This window comes from Chanos chanos, chromosome 1 (assembly GCF_902362185.1).
Source record: "Chanos chanos chromosome 1, fChaCha1.1, whole genome shotgun sequence".
Classification (NCBI taxonomy): domain Eukaryota; kingdom Metazoa; phylum Chordata; class Actinopteri; order Gonorynchiformes; family Chanidae; genus Chanos; species Chanos chanos.
Window position 1 is genome coordinate 15,679,807 of NC_044495.1, and position 25,107 is coordinate 15,704,913.

At 43.0% G+C, this 25,107-nt stretch overlaps 1 protein-coding gene across 2 annotated transcripts in view; it reads right to left on the reverse strand.

The window, feature by feature from the left end:
- Positions 1–227: 227 nt before the first annotated feature.
- The window catches only part of erc1b (ELKS/RAB6-interacting/CAST family member 1b), a 154,285-nt gene continuing 129,405 nt past the window's right edge, over positions 228–25,107 (reverse strand). For both annotated transcript variants that reach the window (XM_030779991.1, XM_030779982.1), the window contains 2 exons: positions 16,551–16,736; positions 228–482 (listed from right to left, as the gene is read on the reverse strand). In XM_030779991.1, coding sequence (XP_030635851.1) covers positions 342–482; positions 16,551–16,736 — 327 coding nt within the window. In that variant the 3' untranslated portion in view covers positions 228–341. The remainder of the gene's footprint in view (positions 483–16,550; positions 16,737–25,107) is intronic.

Genomic DNA, 25,107 nt, shown 5'->3' on the forward strand with positions numbered 1-25,107 from the left:
CACTCAATGGTATGTTGGTCCTGATTCCCTTTCTAATACATAGTTCCTCTCTTTGTGTTTGTTTGTAGAAGGGCATGGTTCTGGCTGTAATTGCCAGCACAAGATGTGAATGGTAAACTGGTACTAGCTAACAGAGGGATAGGAATCAAGGACAGCAGAAAGTAGGACTAGGTGGAAGTTGAGCTGGGAGATGGAGGGAGAAAGTAAGAAAGAAAGAAAAGGAGAGATATAGGAGGAGGAGGCGAGGAGTCAGTACTTGGGTTGTATATGTATGTGGCAGTGGTAAAGGAGGATTTTGTGAGAGTTTCCTTATTAGCTGTTAGGAGCTGTGATGTGTGATGTCAGCAGGATTCTTCCTCCAGGGCATTGACGACCTGCTCCAAGATGTCAGGGCAGTGATCAGCAATCTGCTGGAGCACTGAGTTGGCATACTCCTGCAGCTCTGCACTTTCTCTCTCACACTGCTCCAATTCATACTCCAACTGCCAGACAGAGACAGAGACAGAGAGAGAGAGAGAGAGAGAGAGAGAGAGAGAGAGAGAGAGGACAAAAAGCCAAATTGATTATTTAGAGACTCATCTAAACTTTAATTAGAGCAAGTCAGTGTAATATTTCAGTACTCTGTGAGCAGTTACTGTTATTTCCAGTGTTGATTTGAACACCAGGAAAGAGGGAAGAGTCTCTTTTAGCTGACTCAGAGAGAGCAGGCTGACCCCTGGATGCACTGACTCGTCTAGTATGATGGGGTAATGAGACTAACATACAGGAGTTCTCTCCATAGACATCACCTCCCATATTATAGGCCTGCCCAATTCACCTCAATACACACACACACATACATACAAACACACACACCATCACACCACATTTTGATGGTGTCAAGCATGACTGGAAACAAGGGCAAGCACGGCTTATAGGGGGCAATCAAAAAGGAAGGTGTGCTTAACAGAAGGAAGAGAGAAAAACAAGAGAGCTCTGGGTGTGATTAAGTAGCAGGTGGCCATTCGAGTTCAACGGCACCTTTAAAATCCTGTGACCTCGACCTTTCCTCCATCTGCCCTCACCCCCCCCCCCCCCACCCACACACACACACACACCTCATATCCCCCCCATTCTGCCTAACCCCAGTTAACACACAGCCATTAAAATACTGCTGGAACAAATCACCACTTCCAAGTGCTTCTTTTTAAGTCATTATATAAAATTCTACACTTGGAATTCATCTAAAAGGTTTAATTTTCCGCTCATTAAAGGAAAGTCAAACTAAACTTGGATTTTACATTTCACAGGGCCTCAGGCTAACGATAATCACAGGTGGGGTTATCTTTAATACTGAAATCCTTTTTCCAAATCATTTCTTTAAGGACTCAAACACAGAGGAAAGTCAGGAGAAAGCAGGGCAATGCCATACCACTAGAGAAGCAAAAACTGCTAGTATAACTAATCCTGGCCCGAACAGGTGCCAAACCCAGACACCCACCGATTCACACACACAGACACACGCAGACCCACAGATACACACATACAGGAAGCTGAATTAGGAGTGGTCTGTGAGAAGGAGAGAAGGAAGATTCTGTTATATGTGAAAAAAAAGTCGCTGTAAATAGATTCTCCATAAACAAGTTCACTTCAAGGACAGAGACCATCAACACTCCCACAGAGGGAAAAGAGTGAGAGCGAGAGAGAGAAAGAGAGAGAGAGAGATAGGGAAAGAAGAGACAGAGAGAAAGTGCATCCATTTAAGAATCTGTCTTCCATCACAGAAGGAACGATGGAGTTTACACACTTTAGTGAAGTTGTAAAGGCACACACACAAATGAATGGGTGGCCAGCACTGTCTTTTCTTTCTTTCTTTCTTGTTCGTTCCCTTGCTTTGCTCTCCAAACCACTGGGGTTCCTCAGCTGCTTTCTGGTCCTCTTTGAACATCCAACATTTTGCTGTGTCCGACAACTTTTAAATTGCTCTTCACGTTTCAGTGCGGGCCAGTGATCCAAAACCCTATAGTTCTTCGCCCGTAGAAAGTGGAATATTTAAAAAAAAAAACCCCACAGAACTATTATCTTTGGCACTACTCACGTAAAAATGTCAAACTTAACAAGGTTAATGGTAAAGACATCTGTAACAATAACTCAAACTCATATTCCTACATTGTAAAAATATCCTGTTCATTTAACATGTACTCTTACGCAAGATTGGATCAAAAGACAAGTTGGTAGTTCATAAAACAAAAACAGGCCAGTTGGGGCCTAGATAAAAATGAACAATCATCTGCATGTTTGTTCAACTATGCGACAAAACACAGCTGAGAGTAACATATGGGCATTTGACACCCAGTGTTGATGCTACTGGTTTGCTACACTTCCTCGGGTTCCAGGGGGATGGAAAGGCATGATGGATATGCCCAGCAAAATCTTTCCATCTCTGGGCCTTTGAGCCAATGGGAACTCCACTCATGGAGACATTAGCAAAACACAATCAGGGTCTCTGTTCACTGACTGGCACAATGTTACACTCCAACAGGACAGGCATCCATAGGGAGGAAGGTATTCAGTTCGACTGGGAGAGGAGGCACCCCACATGCTACAATATATGAGACAAAAGCAGTTATGAGAGCGCTGTTGTGAAACACGAACTCATTCACACAGCCCGCTAAATGTCATTTAAGGAGGTCTTTCAGTGAGTCTGAGGGTGGAACACCAGATACGGTGCATGTACACTAAACAATACGGCGTTGTGGAGATGAGAGAGTGAAGGTGTTTAACTCTTTATGCTGCAGGTTTCACCTACCAAATACAGTAAGGTTGGGTTTCCACTTTCCAGAACTGGATTACTGTGGGTCAGGTTATGCATCTATTTTCAGGTGCTACTACCTCTAATGACAAGGTGTCCACTGAGAGGGGGTACCCTAATGACACAAGGTCATTTCTAGCACACAGAAATAAAGACACAGGAGAGAGGAACAAGGGAATGAGTAAAAGAGAGAGATGGACTAAAGGAAGAAAGCAAGCAAGCATTGAGACATGTGAGGGGGGTTAATGGGGCTTGACTATGGCTGATGCATGGCCCCCCTGGCACAGATTGGCAGTGTGTCTTTCTGTTTTCAGCTCCATTTGTCACTGACAGTGGGGAACTGGAGAGGAAATGGGAAGCCAGGGGCAGCTGACATAGGAGAGAGAGAGACATCTAAGCTTGGTTGACTCATCTCAGAGACTCACGGGTGCACACACACACACACAGACCCTGGGTGGCACATAAATTTCTGAGACCAGATGAAATTCAAAAGACATACAAAACTCTTTCTCTAAGGCTGTTTTCACACTTGGTCCTTTTTTGGCAGCGCGTATTAGTACACCAGAATTTTCATCGTCGCATGAATATATGAACCAAGCTTAGACCCTTCCCAAGCAAAACAAACAAATGTAATCTTGATATGTTTTCTTTTTTAGGTGGACACATACTGATCTTTCTGGTTCAAAGTTGAAATTGCGCAGCGATAGATTATCTGAATCCTCCATTCACTTGGTTCTCTTGGAAATGAAGGAGGATTCAAATCTGGCTCCTTTCCAGATGAGTGCTTGTGCAAACAAACTAAGACACATACAAAGAGAAGAGTCCTCTTGACTGTGTGACCACAGCATAGTCATAGAGCTTCTTCCCATTTTATGGCAATGTATTTAGCAAAATCCCTTAAGAAAACAGAGCAGTAAAGATAAACTTTAAAGCCAGAGATAAAGACCAACAGGTCAAACGCATCAAATTTTTCAGAGTATTAGATACTGGTCTAGGGTCAGTTTTTGCCTTTTATAATCCTTATGAATACAACTACATGGACCAAGGAGAGCTGATCCCAGATTAGCTCTCTTGCTAGGAGGTAGTTGACACGTATGGGCCCAGGTATCTGTCTTATTATCTGTCTGCTGTCCCATTCTGTCTCTCGGCCTTGACCTTAAAACAGCGAAGAGACAGAGAAGAGAAGAGGAGAGAGAGGGGCTGGGGTGGGTGAGTGCAAAGGAGGGTGGATGAGTGCTGAGGATGTTTGCGCGTTAATCTCTGTTATCTGTGTGGATGCTTATCGGGTATTTATGGTTTGGTTTCTTTCAGAAGAGGCCACAGATAAACAGGTGGTGAAGAAACGAGGACAGAATGAGCACAACACAACACTACCAGAAAAAATAAGTTACTGAGGATAACACGCACACACACGCACACGCGCACACACACACACACACACACACACACACACTTATAAATACTCTTTGATACACACACCTTCACCTTCTCTACACAACAATCACATGAATACACAAGAGCACAGACACAATCTGACCCATGCTTTCACTCATTCTCCTCACACTCATTCACATATATACACTCACAAAAAATAACTGAAACTGATACCAACCCAAGACTGTGGGATATCCCTAGTCTTAGGAACACATCCTCTTAACACATGTCCTACAGAATAACCTACACACATTCAGAACACTTTTGAGAGCTATAAAACAGTCTAAAAAACAAAAACAAGAAACAAGAAAACAAACCAACCAACCAACCAACCAACCCCAACCTACCCCACTGAGGAGATTAGAAGGGGAGGATCTGAATTGTTGTCTGGGTTGTCTTCTGCCAGGGTTTACCAAGAGTAAGAAAGTTTACTCAGGTTGACCCAGAAACCTATTATCAAGTTATAACTCCTCAACTCCATATGTTCTCATCAGAAATCAGGGAGCGGAAGAGAACCTCTTCACATGAAACATGGCATTCTTCTGGTCAGATAAGGAGTTCATGTGGATTACTTGACAAAAAGATTAATGACATAAAACCAGACTGACTTGTAACACCATTCATCAGAACTAGGGAGAGGAAGAGATGAAACGTGACAGAATTGGAGTGTCTTGTTCTAGTCACTGCTTTTAAAGCGTTACTGCAAAGCATTCTGGGAAAGAAACTGTGACATGAACAAATATGACAATGATTTAACTGACAGAAAGGGAAATTCTAAGCCCTTTCTGAACAGTGCAGTGAGATTCCTGTGAGCCCAGATTTCTTAATAGGTGGAACCCCAACCCTTGAAAGTCCCATCCATAAACGTATGTGGTGATGTCCCATCTACGACTTAATGTGGAGGTACTGCACTGTTATTTATTATCAGGTGACTGTTTGCTCAGGGCCTTGGGCACAGTAGAAAATATAACAGAGGTTCGGAAAGTCATTGTCAATATCCAACATTCATTAATGAAACTACTCAGCCATTCCTCGTTGAAAACTGTTTCTAACACGAGGAGAATGTAATAGGAGGGAGTGCTTGCTGGCAGGAGGAACAGAATATGAAATAGCACCTGACAGCATCATTAATCCAGCATCCCACCTTATGGAGAAAAGTTACCCTTACTACTGCTACACTCAGACAGAGGTGTGTGAAGAGGGGATGCCTAGGCCAGGGCCTCAAGACAGATGAATCAACCTAGACTTGAACCTAGGCTTGATTCATCTTCCTTATGGATGAATCAAGTTACACTGAGGATAGAGAAAGGACCACTGGGTGAACTGTGCTGAACAGAGCTGCAGAGGTTGTGGCAGATGGAAACTGAGGGGACATAGGAGGCCAGTTAGCTGAGCTGGTGGCTCTAACGACCATGTTTTCATTGGCAAAAGGAAACCAGCCAATATTTATAGAGTTAATATGCTTTTGGACTAATGCATGACTTTGGACCAGTGTGGGAAAGGAGAGCATTCATTAAATACCAAAACACCAGCAGGAGGTAAAGGACTTGTTAGATTACACATTTGCCTTTAAAAGGTGCCGCACCAGCAGTTCACAAAGACGTAGTAATGACAAGGGGTGGAGGAAATGCCATGGCTTGCTCTGTGGCCAAGAAGGCCGCAGGGGTATCTGTTGCAATGGCAGGCATCACGAAAATGGTGGAAAGAGAAGCTACAGACAATGAGATACAGCTGGATCATGAAAATAAAGACCTCAGAAGTAATTACCAAATGGAAAAAGAAAGAAGCAAAACAAGATAGACGTGGCTCCTAGGTGACACTTGTATCTTACACAGAGGCACAAAGAGCTCTTATCCACCTACATTCAGGAGAAACACATGAAGGGCTGGAAAAAGCAACATGCCGTGGTAAGGAAATGGAAAGGCCCACTGTTCTCCCTACTGTATTGTGGAAGATCTGAGCCAGCTCAGAGCGGGTGATAGGACTCTCTCCATATGAACTGATGACAGGGCATGCTGTGGTGCTTCCTGCTGACACACTGCTGAGGGATAGGTGATAACTGGGGGATTTAAGCAACAGGTTATGACTTACTTTAAAATCCTAGATCTCAGTCTCAGAAAGAGAGGCACGTTATGGTAAGGGACAGACAGGAAGCACAAGAAAAAGACGCAGGTTATGGTAAGGGACAGACAGGAAGCATATGAAAGAGTTGAGGTTATGGTAAGGGACAGACAGGAAGCATAAGAAAGCCGGACTGAGGGGAGTATTCTGAGTAGGAGGTAAGATGATGGTTACGTAATAGGAAAGAGAAAGGGTTCAGGGTCTAGGCGGAAGAAACAAATGCCTCTTTTTAACCCCAATGATGATGACAGTGTAGAGGACCTGACTGGTGTAAACAGGGGGTTATGTCAGTACAAGTGAATTGGGACAATCATTGCTTCACTTTCCAATCTTTCTTGTGTTATAAGGTAATTCAAAAAACAAACACGTGATTACAGTTCAACTACTACAGACTTCTTGTGAGGGACCACAGCAAAAACTTTAACTGCGGTATTGCCTACAAGGAACCAGACAAAGATCTAGAGGAGTCTTTCAGCAAGAACTCTTTGAAATAACTACCAAAAAATAACTATCAAAGAACTCCTTGATAACTGTCAAAAGGAGCGGGTACCTCAGGTAACTCCTCAAAAAAGTGTAAATAACCCAATGGAAAAAGCTTCTCTTCAGGTGCAGCTGAGACATACACACAGACAGAAGATGTGTGTTACAAACTGTTTTGATTGTCAGGTTGAGCTTTAATGAGTATATTCTTTTGACAAAACTCAGACAGAGATGAAATTACAAAAGACTTCACAGAAGCATTACTCCACAGCTCCAGAGGAGGAGTCTACATTAAACCTTACATGCAGAGATGCAAAAAGCCTTCTGTAGGCTCCCACAAATGTCAAGGTACAAGGGCACATTTCTTCCCAAGGTAAAGATCCATGACTTATAATAGTACTAAATGTAAGAAGGGATGCTGGGACTGACTCATTAGCAAAGTAAATAGTCAGTGATGGAATTACACCATCAAGGCAGGGAGTTAGGGTTTTAGCTAGTTGGAGAAATGATCCTAGCATTATACAGTTCCATGAATATGGAGAGAAGTGGGTTGCATGCATGGATGTGTGAAGTCCCAGTGGTATGATTCAATACTTTCAAACAAGGGTGGAGAAAGCGTTGAAAGCTTAGAATGGAGCAGCAACATTATAAAACCACAGTCACGGAACCGTGTTTTGCACATGGTTCACGCACTGCCTGCAGTTTTTTTTTTTTTCTATTTTTAATTTTATTATTTCCAGGTCAAGGTCCTAAGGTTAAATCCACCAAGAGTGAGGAGGTAGCTTAGGGCCTTCATGCACATTGATGTCCTTTTCCCTTCTCTCATTTGGAAGTGGTTTGAGGACAGAGAGGAATCCTGTTATCAAGTTGTTTTGTTGCTCTTTTTGTTCCCATTAGAAAATAAGGAGCAGAAGAGATTTGTCCTTATTGCATGTTATTGTGAACTTACCAAATGTCCTTGAATTTGCTTAGCAACAGTACTATCCAGTAAACAAAGACCAACTCAAGAGACAAATAAACCAGCTTTTCCAAGCCCTTAGTTCTCGACTTTTTGAGTGCTTTCCACCAAAATACCAAGGCAAAGGCTACACTGTTACCCCAAACAGTCCAAAACACTCTGTACAATGCTATATCACTCACGCACTTGCACACACAGACGTTCATACAAACCAACACATACAAACCCACACCACCATTAAACACACACTCCTGTCGCCGACATTTCCGACATAAGGGGGCCCTTTCCTCTCCTCTGCCAATGTCTGTCCCTCATCCCTCATTTTCACCTCTGACCTCCCCCTATCCATCACGCCGCCCCCTGGTTTCAGCTTACTGCCCCGTATAAACTCTCCTCTTTCACAGGGAGAGGGAGCAGGAGAAATAAAGGAAGAGATGCCGGTAGTGTCTCTGGCCTTGGCTGGTTACAGATTGTGTTCCCATTACTGTCCTAACACAGAAAGAGAAATGGAGGGGGTGCGGGCAGGGCCGTATCTGCTAAAGCAATCACTCCCCCCCCTCCCCAATTCAATAAATCTACATATAGACACACAAAAGACAACAGACATGCCCCAGCTACACATACAAAGAGAAAGAGAGTTATGGATTATTTTGAGAGCAAACAGTGATTCTTTCGGAGAGAAATGCTGCTCTTTCACGCAGATACAGATTAAAAGATTTCCATCGGGGAATGTCTGGCAGCATAAAGAGACTGTTTTAATAAAGTCCCTGACCCCCCACCAACAAACACAAACACACTACCTGCTCAGTATATAGAGAGATGAGGTCATTCTATACCTCTCATATGTTTAAAGCCTTTCTTCTCAAGCTAGATTTATTACTCCTCAGCTTTTAACAACCCGTTGCTCCTAGGCTGTCCTCAATTTTTTACAATTTTAGAAACTACAGAGGGTGACTAGGTCCACCACATGAGTGTACTACCTCTTAATCACTGAGCCCCTGGACTACAGCCAAATGAGGACTGAGGGGTAAAAAGGCCAGAGAAGTGTTGAACATATGCATAATGTAGTACAGGTCAGTGCTCCTCCCTCTTCAAAGCCTTCTCCATGCTCAGTGTCCACAGAAACAATCTGTCATTTATTATACTATGATGTACTCAGTTTTATGGTGTTTTAAATATTACTAAGGACAGCTTATGCAGTTTTTCCTAAGACAACTGTGTGACTTAGGCACATCCAAGAACTATTATTACAGATATTATAAGGCCATACAACAAGATCCTTTTGAACTCTCATGCCACATTATTAAATGTAGAAAAAAAAAAACCCTGAAACATTTGGTCTCTCATGATGAGAATTCTAGGGAATAAAAGAAGAAATAAACTTTGATTTATCAGTTAGTAACTATTGTTTTTACAGGCTGATGGAAAACAGAACTCAATACAGCACTCTTAACAGTGGGGACATCCACCTGCTCTGACCGACGATACTGCAGACTTTGGGCTATTTTTTCGAAGTCTGGTTTATCTGCTGTGTTTTGTGGAGTGAGAACGTGTATTTTCCTTTTGTTCTCACAAATTCTTTTCCTTTCTATGGCAAGTTAGTTAAACTTGGTGTATTTAGTGTGAAACTGTGTTGTTTTTCGAAAGGGTTGAGTCATCGGTGCAGTAGTTAATTATACATTAAGAACTGTCCAATTGGTGCCATCTGTTGACAGAAGTACACAAACATATAAGTGCACTGCTGTCCATCAGCCACCACAAGGATAATGAAAACAGAGTTTTGATTGACATCTTTATCTCTGTGGCAAATGTCAGTTCAAAGCTCCAAGCTGAGTTTCTCTACACAGCTCTTGATGAAGTGCCAATCCTTTAAAAGACCATTTAAAAGGCCACTTCACATGTATAAAAGTTACTCTCTCTTGAATGTTATGGTTCATAAATGTCCTGTCCTAAGTACTCTTAATAACTTTATGAATATGATGAGTCCTGAGTGTTCCCTCTCTTCGTTAAAGTAGCTGCCTACTGGCATATGTTATAACAGATCAGCCTCAAAACACGCCAGTCACGGAGAGCGACTAATTCATTACAGCATCTCGTCACAGCTGTACTTCAGTGTGAAATAGATGCTATGATGAAGATGTGAAACTGTTCTAATGTTAGGTGCGTGTTTACAGTAACATACAAAACCCATGCATGTATCTGAATTCAGATACTACATAAAACAGTGTCATAGGGAGTACCTTAAGCAGCTGAACCTTTCATTTACAAACCTCAGAATGTTCTCCAGAGAGAGAGAGAGAGAGAGAGAGAGAGAGAGAGAGAGAGAGAGAGAGAGAGAGAGAGAGAGAGAGAGAGAGAGAGACCCTATGACATATCCATTCAGCTGGTGTATTTTAAACACAGTCCGCAGCTGTACTCATTTAACAGTCCGACTCCTTAAAGCACAAACTTAACCAAACTCAGCGCAGACCTAAAATCACAATAAACCACCTGAAGTGTTTTTCTGTTTGTCTTGGCGTGACAGACTGAGACACCCAACCAGCTCACTGTCTCTTCATTTATGGTTAAGCTTCAATAAATTATTCTTCCACCCAGAAGTGTTTCATGATTGAAATGCACTGGGAGAAATGCCCTGCACTCAGTGCCAGCAGTCCCAATCTCTTTCACATGTCTCCGTGGCAGAGAAAACAGACGGCTATCCACAAGATTGGAGGAGGTAGGGGGGGCTACTGTAGAGCAGATGAAACTGGGCAGTATTGAACTATACTGAGTGGCTTTAGACATAAAACGAAACTTTTGTTCTAAAAGTCTCAAAACTGATTTAAAATGGTTCCCCCATTGAAACTCATCATTATGAAGAGAATTAATGAGTGTCAGTTATTACCTGAGACAGTGCGGCTCAGGATATGGACAGCTGAGAAGCATAACAAGACTCATTATCATCCAAACAAGGATGCAAAATGTGCCACAAAAACTGGATAGACTGAAAAATGAAAAGCCCAGCCATTGTCTGCGCGTCTACACGACCCGACACTCACCTTTCATGTAAGTCTGAGCAGTGAGCTAAGTGTCTTAACTGAAAAAGGAACAGGTCAGGAGAAGAAAACGACAAGGATCAAGATGTTACAGGGATCTGCCGGAGCCAATAGAAAACTCAGTTTACACTGGTACCAGTGGAAGTTTCAGTGTCCATCTTAATTAGTATGTACCTGGAAACAGATTCAGCCACATGACTGTGACTGTCAAACAGAATACTAACCTAAGATTTGTCATCACTTCATATGCTTACAAATCACAAACACTCCTAGACCTATTTCCATACCTTTATTGATACACTTTCTTTACTGAATGACTCTCTTTTCTGTAGTTCTTGGCTAACAACAGTCTGGCCTGCAGGTTACGATGGGGGGCATTTTTTGGAGCTTGAAACGTGCCAGAGAAATTAAACCTGAAACCACATGGGGAGATCTTTGCACTGTCTGAGGAAGGAGAGAGAGAGGAGAAAGAGAGAGAGAAAGAGACAGAGAGAGAAAGAGAAAGAAAGAGAAAGAGAGAGAGAAGCAGTCTGGCTGTCAAGAATGTGTTGCAGCTCTGGAGTCATTAATAATCAATCTGTTCTGCTTCATGTTTTATTCAGAGTGACCCAAAAAGCAGACAAACAGACTCTTCCTATTTATGAAGCTGAGCCCTCCCAGTACAGGAGTTTCAGCCAAGGACAGCCGCTACATGCCTTCCACCGCTCTCTCAATACAACGCACCAATCGCACTCAGGGGTGGACTTTACACATAGCACCATTTCCCACTTACACATATCATTTGAGTCAACCTGGTGTGAAGCTGTCAAGCCAGGATTGTCCAATGAGAGCCTGACCTGACTGAGAAATCACACACTGAGAGATATCCCGCTGGTCTGAGATTTATCTTTGGTAGCCTCCTCGCATTAACTAAACGGCACCTTTTTCCAACACTCACAATCTCTAACTGCACCATAGCAAAACAAAAGAGAAAGCGGGAAAAAAACCCAACAAAACAGTGTCACTGGGGCTAGAGTGACTCTCAAAGCAGAAAAATGACACCACACTGCACCGCAAAAATGCTGACATACACATTATTTTAATTGTCATCCAATCACCTGAACCTGTTGACTGTCAGACATCCATTTGTGTGTTCGTTCATGTGTAATCGGATCTTTAATGAGGCCATTGTCTTTAGTCTTGATGACTGATGCAGTCTTTTCAGTACAGACTTAATGACTTCAGACAGTGCCAATCTTTAATACCGAGATGCATTCGTTCTGTGAACAGCTCAAACCAAATAAAACAGCATTTAAAGCCTGAAGACGGAGAAGGCAGGCAGAGGGAACAGGCAGTAAAAACAGCCCGACCACAACACAGCACAGACTGGCAGCACCGCCTGATGGAGCGGTCTGGCACACAGACTCTAATAAATACATGAGTGTGAGCTCATAAGTGTGCGAGTGTCTGTGTGTATGTATGTATGTATTTGTGTGCACTTTGGATAATGAGAAAACTAATAGCATGCAAGGCTTGTGTGTGTGCGGGCATTTGTCCTAGGCCTGTATTTGTGAAATGTCTCAGATTAACTAACACGAATTGCAGTTATAGCAAGTTTTGGAGTAAAATGATTCCTTACACATAGTGGGATGATGGAGATGTTAAAGAAGCATTTCACTCCAACTTTCCAGAGGGAGTAAAATCAATGTACAAGAGTGCTCCTCAGGTGAGTTTAAGGTATTTAAACAACATAGCTGTATTTCACTTGTTTTATCACACTCTGTGACATTACACTGAAAAAGTCTGAGAAAGATTCAAAATGACTGCTTCCTTATCTTTATCTTATTGTTATCTTTCATTCTGATGCAAGGAACTCATCAGCAGCTTTCAGCTTGATAAAGAGGGCCAAAAGTCTGGCTGTGTTACACTTTCCCTGATGAAGTTTGTCACAAACTGTATGCCTTCTCCCTCAGATTTATACTGTCAGATTTATGCTGTGTCAGCACACAACCCTACAGCGTCTGTGTCAATTCCTCCACACTATATTTTTCATCACAATGGTATTCTGAAGTGTAAAAATAAGGTGTAAGCTTGTGTCATTCTCAGACTTCTAATTTGGAGAATTTTGAACCCATTCCAGATGCTGAGAAGTTTTATGGATCCTGGAGTGGGTCGGTACGCTGGAGAGTGTGTACAAGCTGTTTGCTCATCGATCTTGTCAAGAGAGTGTGTGTGTGTGTGTGCGCGCGTGTCTCCCAGAAAATCTTATTGTGGACATGGCAGAGTTGTTGTGTGCCCTGTCGTATATGTTTGACTCTGGCAGAATGTTCTAACAGTGTGGTGTTGTGGGATGAGGGTTGAGGGTGACCGATATGGCTGGAGCCCCTCTATGGCGCCTGGAGGCCTGAAGAAAGAGAGAGAGAAAGAGGGAAAGAGAAAGAGAAAGAGAAAGAGAGAGAGAGAGAGAGAGAGAGAGAGAGAGAGAGAGAGAATGCAGCCCTGTGCCACTGAGCTCCCTCTGTAACCCAATTTTGTGCCAACACTAAGTGCCAGGGCTGCCCATAAAAAGCTGTTAATTAGGAGATCAATGGACAGATCAAAGAGAGGGCAGCCACTCAAACAGCATGAGAGCCCCTTTAAACACAGAGGCCCATTGAAAGTGAAATAAAGTCCAAAGTGGGACAGAGAAACCAAGCAGTGGGGAGGGGGACAGTGGAGTCAGGCTCTGTCATCCCAGCCCTAATCTTTCTACAGCCAGTACCGCAACAGAGACCTCCAAACACAGTCACTAACAGCACACTTTACGAGGGGGTGGAATAGAAAGGGATTTCAGTTATCTATGAATCCCTGGGCAAGGCTTCATACTGCAAAAAAAAAAAAAAAAAAAAAAAAACCCACCTCAGAAGTGGATGAGGACTTCACTAACTAGGGCAAAAAACCTCAGGCACGACTAAGACATCTGTGTTTCTTAGTTACTGATTGAAATGACTGATAGCCTGCTGACAGATAAATAGACTGGTTCACTAGTGTTCTTGCACATTTGGAGTGGCGTTCAGGTGCTGTGGCCTCACTCTGTTGTGATGCAGGAAACAAGCTATGCAGAGATTCAACTGTTATCACTGTCAGAGTCAAACAGCTTCATCTGCTTTATGCTTTACGATCTGTCTGGCAATGCTTAACGTAGAGGATCAGATAAGAATCTAGAGCTACAGCTCCTAGAGCAGATAAAGAACATCTCCTAAAGCAGGGAGCATATCTGAATTTCTCCTCTGAAACACAAGAGGGAAGGTCAAGGAAGACATCAGTCTTACAGTCCTGTGAAAGCTGCTATCTTTTCCAAAATCCCCATCTGAAACTTATTGGGCTACTCGAGGAAGGCCACGGCCAACATACGTTCTGACTTACATGTGAAAAATGTACGAGAGGTCTGTCCTGGTGTACACATGCACACCATATGTATCTGAAAATAATACTGAAGATTTTTATGCTATTTGCAATATTTTCAATAACTTTTGATCTATCTGCAAAGAGCATCAAGCTTACAAATTTTTGATCTAGCTGTGATGCGCATCGAGCTTACAAATTTCAGCTGAGTCTATTTAATATAAGATCAAGACAGAGATGCATGCAGGAAACTTTGGAATGTGGAAAATAATCTGAAAGAATGTTCATTTGCATGGAGCTCACTGCCAGATTCAATCCATTTTGGTCTACTTCCTTTAGGATAAGGTATTTCTTGAACTTGAGATATCTTGGTCTGTGTTGGGCAGCCGACAACCACCCAAAATGAAACCTCAACAACTTACACTGAAAATACATTAAAAACGTTGCCTGGCCACTTCAGTACCTCCATCTCTACTTTCACAACCTGAAGCAATTATCTCTAGAATAGTTTGAAGGGAAAAGCAGCACTGTTGATCCAAGTGAAGAAGATATTTCAGCCGCTCAGTCGCCCTTGGGCTGTTGACACTGAAACCTTAAAGCAGGACGGGCCAGACAGATACAGGCCTTTTCTATAAGCTCTGATGCCCAGTGCACTGCGTGGCCCACCCAGCCGGGGTCTGTCCAACGTCTGCCTTCTCTTACTTCCTTTCCCTCCGGCACCCTTCTGATGACTGCTGCAGTGAAGCTCCAACAATGCTGGGCAGAGCCAGGATTCAATTAAACCAATGATAATAATTCAATTTCTGTGCGCTAGCTAGAACCAAGGACGGCTGTGTTTTCATAGTACTCCAGCCCCCAACCAATCTACTTCACTCAGAGATTGTCCAGAAATACAGGGGAGATTTTTAATGTGTATGTGAACATATGTGGATGAAAGCTGTCTCTCTGAAAAAGAAAATAAATGTATGGACGTCTCCCCTTCTCATTTCATATGAAGAAGAAGGAAAAAAAAACATCGGGAAAGTGCCAATTTTGAACAAAGTTTACTTGCAGCAAAATAAAAATCTTAAACATTATTTGTTCTTTGGCCAACAGCTTGTCATCAAGTAGCCTACATAAAAAAATGCTTTTCAATAATGGCAGGGCAAGCCAAAAACCTGCCATGCAGACAGTTCCTCTTGCTCGGAAACACATGAGCATTGTACAGGCCTTGGCAACATCACTGCAGATCACTCTGGCTTTCTCTAGGGGAATGGGAGTGTTTTAACATGAGTATAACGTATATCTGGCTCTCCAGACAATGTATGTTCTTTGTACATATAAAATGGATGCAAAACTGGGAAGAGCTGAGTCAGCGTGTAATCCTGGTGTCCGTTTACAGACAATTTATAGTTAAGGTAGGTATGGTAGCAGACAAAGTGGGTAGACTGATACATCTAAGGTGGAACTGAGGATATTTATCATTGTCTATGAAACTGAACCCTACATTTATCTTCTCTATCGCCTCTCTTTGTAAACTTTAACACCCCTTTACACACGATCCCTTTATTCGGTTGACTCCACTCTCTCCCTCTCCTTCTCTCTCTTTCCTCCTTCAGTCCTTTTGGCTTAATCGTAGTCTCTAAGAGAGGTTTGGGTAGTGTTTGGTTTTCTTTTGTTTAAGTAACAGAAAACGAGCCTAATAAAAAACAATATATTGGTCTACTTATTTTCTGTAGGAACACATTCCACTCTATAAAGAGAACTAATGACATTTACACAGAGTGAGTCTCATTCACAAAGCCAATAGGAGATTTATGGGGGCTGTGTTTTAAAGTCAGCTTGGGGCTCACACTGGGACCAGACCAGATGGCTCTAATAATCAATGGGTGACAAATCCAAGTGCCCGAGAAACCATGCTCACTGACTCACTCACAATGTGTGATCCATTTCACTCCCTGTAACACGCACACACACACACACACACACACACACACACACACACACACACACACGCTCCTTCTCTCTCTCACCAACACTTCTACGCCATATGATGCAACCTGTTAAGTGGGTACTGAGGAAAAAGTGCTGCACACTGCTGTAAAATAAGACAGAACTATTTTACCAAAGACATGTTGACCATATTCTGAACACTGCAAACAAACAGGATTCAATACAATCTGCCTACATGTTGTTAATTAAACTGGTAGGGTAATGTAAGGGAATGACAGATTCAACAGAAGAACATCTGCAAAAACAGATGAACAGACGCTCAAGATGGATAAAGTGATACATGACTGACAGACTTATAGAGGGAGATATCTAAAGGAAAGAAAAGACAGACAGAAACATTATTACCTTAAAGGAATTGATTGTTCTTGTCTCTTACCTGCTCAGGGCTCATCTTCTGTAGCTCCTCCTCCCAGCTCTCTGATTGACTGCGGTGGTAAGACGAGGGTGGGGCTAAATCTTGTAGGATTTGGGGGTCTCTCTCATGGCAGAGGGCTGTGAGGTGGCCAATGTAAAGTTTCAGTTTACTGCGGTTCTGATTCAGGTCTAAGAGAGGGGGGATGATCTGCAGAGAGAGAGAACGAGAGAGAGAGAGCTGTTACTAACCAGCACATCTTTTGGATTTCTGTTTGTCAGCACCCATTCTGATGTCCTAAAGGTGACAGGGCTGAACATTTCATTGTTTATGAGGGAGCTCATTCTGAGACCTGCGGGTCAAAGGACCCGTTTGTCATTTGGTCAGTAACAGAATACTTACAGAAGCCATTTCCAAACCAGAATGTGACAGAACGTAACAAGAAGTAAAACAATTGCCTCAAATGAAATGACACAACAACAGGGCTGTGATCCATCAGGAGCAAACACAGTCTTGCTAGAAAGCGCTGACAGATTTATGTCAGGAGTACAGGAATGAAAAGTCAAAATGGGGACCTGTAGAATTCACTTCATTATTATCGCTTATTTACCCATATACACATACAACACTAAATACTGAGACACTTAGTGAGTTTTCACACAGAGAAATAATACGTAAACAACACAGAACAACTGCCTTGTACACTGCTAGTCCCAAAGATGCTTCTGCAGGACAATGTGGGTGTGGAAAAGTCATAATCAGAAAGCAACAAAGTTCAAGGAAAGAATGACCTTCAAAATTTGTTCATGCTTACATAAAAAAACGTTTGCAATCAAAGATGTGTGTTTTACTCTCAGCTTTGATTCTTTGTCACCTACTAATCTTGAAAACATTTGATGAAGTAAAATGTGTACTAGCTGTTATAAATATATATTTTATAAGGAACATTAAAAAAGTATTTAGCTGCAGATTTCTACATATTAGTGTTGCATTCAAAGAAATAAAAGTTTTACATGGAGACATAGACACATTATATGACATGAAATGAACTGAACACATGAACAAGCACACAATGTGAATACAGCTTGTGAGGTGTGTGTGTGTGTGTGTGTGTATTTGCAGGGTGGGGTAGGTCTCTACATAGTGCTGTGTAAGGTGAGATTTTGAGTCTCACCATACATTCCCCAACTTCAGCAACTCCCATTTGAAGACAACAAATCCAATTGATATCATATCAAAACAATAAAGACTGTGAAGAAATACATGATTTGTGATCTGACAGACAGATACATAGAGGAAAGAGGGGGAGAGAGGGGGGGGGGAGAGAGAGAGAGAGAGAGAGAGAGGGAGAGAGGGAGGGAGGGGGAGAGAGAGGGGGGGGGAAGAAAGAGAACAGAGGAGAATGAGAATGAGGCAGAGACAGAGAAGGTGTGGGCAGACAGTGAAAGATTGGTGACAGACTTGTCTAGGCATGTAATGGGAGAGGGGAGCTAAAGTACTTCTAACCAGCTCAACTGATGCTTTCCTCTCCCTGAACAGACACACACACACACACATACATACTCCAATGCTCTTAAAAGATGTTAAAGGCTTCACTATGCTATTGGTTTTGGATCACTTGGTGTTAGCCATGGCAGTGCTCTAATGAGGCCAAGTTCTCTGAACTACCAAAGATTGCCATGTGAGAAGAGAGAAGGTCAGCTGAACTTTTCCTACATAAGTAATCTCTCACTGAGAACCCCGGAACAAAGATGCCTCAGGGGTCCAGAAACGTCTGTGTGTTTTACACTTACCAAACAGAGTAAGAATGCCACAAAGAGCAACTACCCACACTTACAGGAATACACTTAACTTTGAGGGCAACACAAAAAAAGAAGAGTGAGTGAGTGAGGAGACAGCTGTGAGTAAAGGAGAGATGGAGAGAGAGAATCTGGTTTCGGCTGAGGTTTGAAGTGCTCCATCGCGCAAAACACAAGCGGGACCATTTGTGTCGGCGCACTTTATTAATTCTTATTACTGTGAGTATCTTTTCCAGGGCAGAATGTTATTCTGTTTGTGTTGGCACAGCAGGGCCCTTCCAGCCGCTCTCTCTTGGGTGGATCCTGGCTAAAGACTGTGTCCCAATGAAAGCGCATAAGAGAGAGATGTGAGACAGAGCTAAAGAGAGAGAGAGGAGAGAGAGAGAGAGCTAGAGAGAGATTTTGCAAGTATAGCAGAACGTCTCAAGTGGACTGCCAGTAGACCCCTTTATTCTGAAACCAATTAGTTGGTGCGAGTTAAGGCCCTCCATCAGAACACATGAGAAACACAGAGTCTAAAGCAGATGTCTCCCTATGCAGAGCAGGTCTCAGTCCTTTTACGACGTAATACTGTCAAAGCGCCACCTCAGTGCGTTAATGACAGTGAATAGATACCATCTGACTGCATTATGTCAGTCTGCATGTATATTACCATTGACATGCAAAATCCAAGAAATGATTTGAATGATACTTCCACAGTCATGCCACATAAAGGCATCAGGCATGACATCGTCAATGTGTGCTCTGCACATTAAACTAGTTCTGAGACTTGTAAAGTACTGTAGTATTTTCAGCTCCTGACTCTTGCCTGGTCAAGAGGGATAAATGTGGGGTTGACTGAAGCTTCCAGTTTCACTCTGGGAGGAAGAGGAGGTTTTAATGAGGCTGTCTGATTGAAGACCTCCAAACCACTGTGACACAATGTCTGTGACTACCGGATACTCTCTGTAAAAACAGCGCATGTGTGCACATGCAGGCACGTGCACATGCGCGCACACACAGACACACAAAGACACACACACACACACACAGAGCCCAGTACACCCTGAGAGAACTGACTCTCTGAGTGAGAATAAGTTTTGCTCTAATATCTTAGAAAACGGTCTAGAAAATGATGGGATTTGAATTGTGTTCCCCATCTCTCTCAGTGAGGGCTCCAATAATCAGTGTAAGACTAATGCTCTGCTGAGTGCGAGGCCCATCCATCTCTCTCCACGCTTAACTAATAAATCAACACCCTTCTACTGCCCTGCTGCTTTATCCCTGTGATAAAAAAACCTCCAAATCACATCCACTCCAACACTGAGATTCCACCCCATCTACCCCTGCAGAGGTGCCATTGACTGGTGACCGTATGTCAGAGCTGGTTAGAGCTGAAACCTCTGATGGCTTATTCAGCAGTCAGTGCTGCTCTCACACAAGCTCTGTGGCATGTAAGCCATGCCTGCTATTTTATACTTCTGTCTATAGAGAAACTAGAGGACTGAGGTGTTAGCCAAGCTCCTAATTAAAACAAACAATAATAACAACAAATATTACAAATAAGTGTGAATATGTGTGTACATGTGCGTGTGTGTGTGGGGGGGTACTTAGAGCCTGATCTGCTTATTCCTGTGTTTGCGTGTGTATGCAGTAAACACGTGATAAAGGAATGGGGTGAGTATGTGTCTCGTGGCTGGTGTTTACCAAGACGCCCAAGAGTGTGGTCTCTTAGAGTATGATGATATGAGGCTAAGAGAAAAAGTACTGTGACTTCCTTGCTTCAACAGTCTTTTTTTCATCACTGAAAACACCCGAGTGAAGTACTCAGGGACTCAACAATGTCAGAACCCCCAGTGGCAAGAATTAAAAACACCTTCATCAAGAAACATGACCTCTCATTAAGAGTGCTCTATCTTACACTGAGAACTCAAAACATCAGCCAATTAGAATGAAACAGAACGCTCTATTTCTTCACTGCTTCTTCACGCCTTGTCCCAAGGACAAAGGGCAAATGGACTGGTTAATACAATGTCTGCTGAGTTACATTCTTCAATCCAGAACTACCATTGCTAATGCTGCCCACGTGCATCTCTGCAACCGATTCAGCTGCTGCACTGGGATTACAGAGCAAAATGTCTCTCTTGCGCTATTATTGTAGTCAGATAACAGAAGCTGTCTTCACGTTACTCAGGGGAGGGTGCATGCCTACCTGAGCCTGGCATTGGCATACCTCAGAGCCCCCTCCAGCACCCCACTATTCCAAACAAGAAAGCCTTCCCCTCTCCTCATCAATCACCAATCAGTTCATCAGGAGCTATCTGATACCCTGCCTGAAAAGCTATCGTCTTCGTAGTCTTTTCAGTCAGCATCAGCGTCTCAGGCAGTCCATCAGAAAGTGAAGGGGTTAACACAGCCTCTGTCCTCACCACCTCTGGAGGCCCAGGGTACAGGGAGCCTAAGCAACCCCCCCAAACCCGACAGGACCCTCTGTCTGAGGGGTAGATGATAGGCCTGTACCCTCAGGAGGTTCATAACAGCAGCCAATGTTTGTGTGTGTAACCAGGAGTTTTTAAAGGCTTTTCTATTACAGCTCTGCAGAGCTGCTTGGCTATGAGAATTAATGGAGACAGATATGGACAGACTTCCTGATCTTCCAATAGGCAAACAGCTCTGAAAAACTGATGGGACCTGCCATCACAAAGAGCTCTTCAAGCAAGAGACAAATCATTCCAATCAAACAACAATACAAGCATGACAGGAGAGAAAACAGTTGTCAAATAAAAGGTAACAAGTGAAAGACTTGCTCTTGTGCAAACACACAGGCATACACATTCTCTCTTACATACACATGCAAACGTATGCGCGCGCACACACACACACACACACACACACACACACACACACACACACAGACAAACACACAGACAGATACACACACACACACACACACACATCACCATAGATGTAGGAATGAGATTAAGAGCAGGTGTGTGAGTCGGTCTTCCGATGTTGCCATTTATGTGTGCGATGATGTTTCTGCTTTTCTGCAGCATCTCTGTCCACAGTTCTCAATATTATTCACAAACCTCTCTACTCCTTCAGTCTTTCATTTACTCACCCTTTCATTCACTTCCAATTCCCTCATCTGTTCATTCAATCACTCATTCACTACCTCACTCACACAACTACTTACTTCCAGTCTACTCATTCATTCCCTGACTTACTCTCTCCCTCACTCCAATGCACTCATCGTTAGAGACACCACTCTTTTCACACTTCAACCTTAAAAAAAGCCAGAAATGGGTGTTTTTAAGGGATGCTTGATTTATGTGCATTATAGCTCCGCGGCTGTAGCTTTTTATGAACTTAGGGCCTTGTCACCTGTTTATGTATGCGTGCTTAATAGAAATGCCATTAGATTTATATATATGGGCTTTTATGGCCGCTGACGTGTTTGAGCCAGAGCTCGCAGTCAGAGATTGGGTAATGGGCTGAGCAGGCCTTTAATGGCACAGACAGAGGAGAGGAGAGCCAGGTCAGGTTTGTGTTGATTCTGGAGTAACACAGGGAAATTTTACACTCACTAACTCCCTGTGTCACCTCCATCACACCATTTTAACAGACCATGAAGTCTGCAGACTAGCAACAGCATTCCTGTTCTGTTTGTGTCTATGTGTATGTCTGTGTGTGTGTTATGTGTGTTTGCGTCTGTATGTAACAACAATGAGCAGTATGAATTTGGGTCTGCCAAAGGAAAAGTCATCAGCAGACAAAGAAAGGAAGAGAGAACGGTCTGTATGGGGAATCATTTGGCTCTGGAATGAGGTTAAGGAGCGAGGGAGCGGGAATAACCCTGAAGGTGGAGGCCCTGACAGGCCAAAGGTCATGACCTCTCCACACATTAGGCTTCAAATAGGATATTAGCCCATCATTCTGTCAGGTGTTTGGGAGGAGATGTTAGCTGGGGGGACATATTACCCCTGCAGGACCAATAGCATCAAAGGTCAAAGTACAACAATTAGAGCACAGGGATGAAAAGTCTGACCACTGTGTCTTAAAGTACCACAGAGCCAAGACAGTCTAACTGACATATACAAACACTACCCCTAACCCCAACCATGCCCATCCACAGTTGAAACATTTTTTCTTGACTCAATGAGTAATGTAAAACTTTGGTAGAGCATCTCATATGTGAGATGCTATATGCTACAGTATTTCATCTGTCTCTCTCTTTCCCCCCTAATACTCCTTCCATCGCCCCTTTTTCTCAACCTTTTTCCTTCCTCTCTCAACACCCTCTCTCAGCCTACCACTCTTTCACTCCTGCCCGACCCTACTTCTGCTATGCCTCCTTCCCTCCACAGAAACACTCTCTATAGAGGCACATGTTGGAGTGCAGAGCAGCTACAGGGCCACAGACCCAAAGAGAGAGGGAACATGAAAAAGGAGGAGGGACAAAGAGGAAGTAAGGATCATGGGGGAGGGGGCTTCCCTGGCATGACACTCATCACCACAAGACACATCTTCTGCCCTTCTGCTGCAGGGCAAAAAGAGAGAGAACGAGAGAGAGAGAGAAAGAACGAGAAAGAGAGAGAGAAAGAGAGAGAGTGGGGGAGAGCGCGAGGGAGCACGAGAGAGAGAGAGAGAAAGCAAAAGAGCGAGGGATGGAAGAAGGATAAGTAGAGATCAATCAAACTGATTTACTCTCATTCACAGTATAAGGCCTCCCCCTCCTCTGCCTGCTCCCTGAGGACGGAGAAGATTTAAGTCTGGAGGAAACGTGTGTACAGCTCAGAGTCTGACCCTAAGAGAACCACATGGAGCGCGCCGCCGTGCAAGGGCAGAGAGAAGAAATGGGGTAACACACTGACCCAGTTTTACTGAATTTAGTAACTGCTCTCTCCTCTTACTGCTTTAAAAATAAACTAATAAGAAAGAAAGAAAGAAAGAAAGAAAGAAAGAAAGAAAGAAAGAAAAAACAGATTCACTGCTCTCCTCCACTGATCACTCCACACTTGGTTAGATGTTAAATGAACTGAGAGATTTAGGGTGACACTAGAGAGACAGGGGTAAGGTATAGTGTCATGAGTCAGTTTTTTTCTGTTGTACCTCAGATCAATCCGGTCATTCTATGAGGTGTCTGAATGGCTTGACCCACTCAGAGTCACTCATTCATAGTCCCTGAGTCCAACATCCTATGGGCAGTTTATGAGCTCCACTCAGACAAGTTGAAAACTCTGATGTCTACCATCTGCATTTTAATTTGCAGTAAACACAGTTCATACACCAGTACTTCTTTAAGACTGTTTAGTGCTTAACATTCAATCATACACATCCACAGAAACAGAGCAAGTGAAAGCATAGCAAAAAAAAATATATGCAGCGTAACAAATAGCAGAAAAGAAGACTTGTAATGCTAAACATGCCCTATGATTCATTAGAAGTGCTTTAAACCAAGGCAGTGTAATTGCCCTCTGTACATCTAATAAGTGGTGAATCCACCGCCTGCTTTCCACTGCCTGCAGAGTTCAACATCTTGTACTATCGCTTTTTCAAGCTAAAGGATATTGGTCAGCTCTGGCCCAACATAATGGCACTGTTTTTCCAGATGAACTTGGTTAGCATTATCAGAATTTGAAATTACCCTTTCAAAAACATCATCCTGGAATAATCTTTCTCTCTTTCTCTCTGCAAAAACAACACTAGAGAAATGTAGACAATTGTGTTATTAGAGAACGGGCTTCAAAAATTATGCCCCAATTTGTGGCAATATTCCAGTGCCTGTGGTTCTAGTCTATCACTGAATTACATTACAAGTACTTTCCCTTCATAGCCCAGAGATGGACAGCAGAATGAAGCCATGGGTGAAGTTCCGACCTTCATCTATTAACACATCCTGTGGCATTGCCCTGGGCAACCAGGCCAAGAAAGTTCCGACCGCACAAACCCTGAAACAACGAGCCTCGAACTTTACTGCTTCAGCAGCTCAGTCTGAACGCCCACACTGCAGCTTCACTACACAGCTGCCTGCAGTTCACTGGGTTTGAAGCAATGAATTTCAAAACTAATTCAAAGGCTAAAAATATTGCACTTAGACATGGGTAAATGAAAATTGTGGAAGTTCCATTAGTTTTGAATTTGCTGTTATGGGTTACTGTGTTTTGCTAATCATCGACGACAATGACAACGATGATGATGGCAGGGTCATTTTTGGAAGAGCAAAAACCAAATAAAGGAGACCTAACTGGTTTTGAAAAAGAAGTGTTAAGTGCTGTTTGTGTGTTTTTTTCTGTATCCAAGGCCAGCAGCGCCTTTCTTGGTATTTTTAGTCGATGTTATTTAAGTTTGCTCTTCGTCATTTACCAGGAAAACAGGACTTACTTGGCTAATGTAACCGTGATTCAGTGAGATCCAAGAGAGAAACCAGAAAAACGGATGCACTATTAATAAGTATTTTTCTTGAGTGATGCATCCTGGGAGAACAAGCAGAGGTATGTGGTTTGGTATTGGCGTTAAAAAACAAGACTCTCAGGCACTAAAGCACAGAGGATGTAAGAGGGCTAAAAAGAGGGAGCAGGTAAAAAACCACAGAGGTGAAATGGAGAAAAGGACAGAAAAAAAAATGAGAATGAGCGCAACAAAGTGCAGAGACAACGTAGGCTGTGATATCACGAGCTGTAAAAGAAAACAAATGGTTAGGAGGGTCCTCGGAAGTAAGTAAAACTAAATCTGTCTCCACACGGCTGTGTGATTAGAGAGATATAATTAACCCTGGAGGATTGCAGAGTTCTTCTATACTA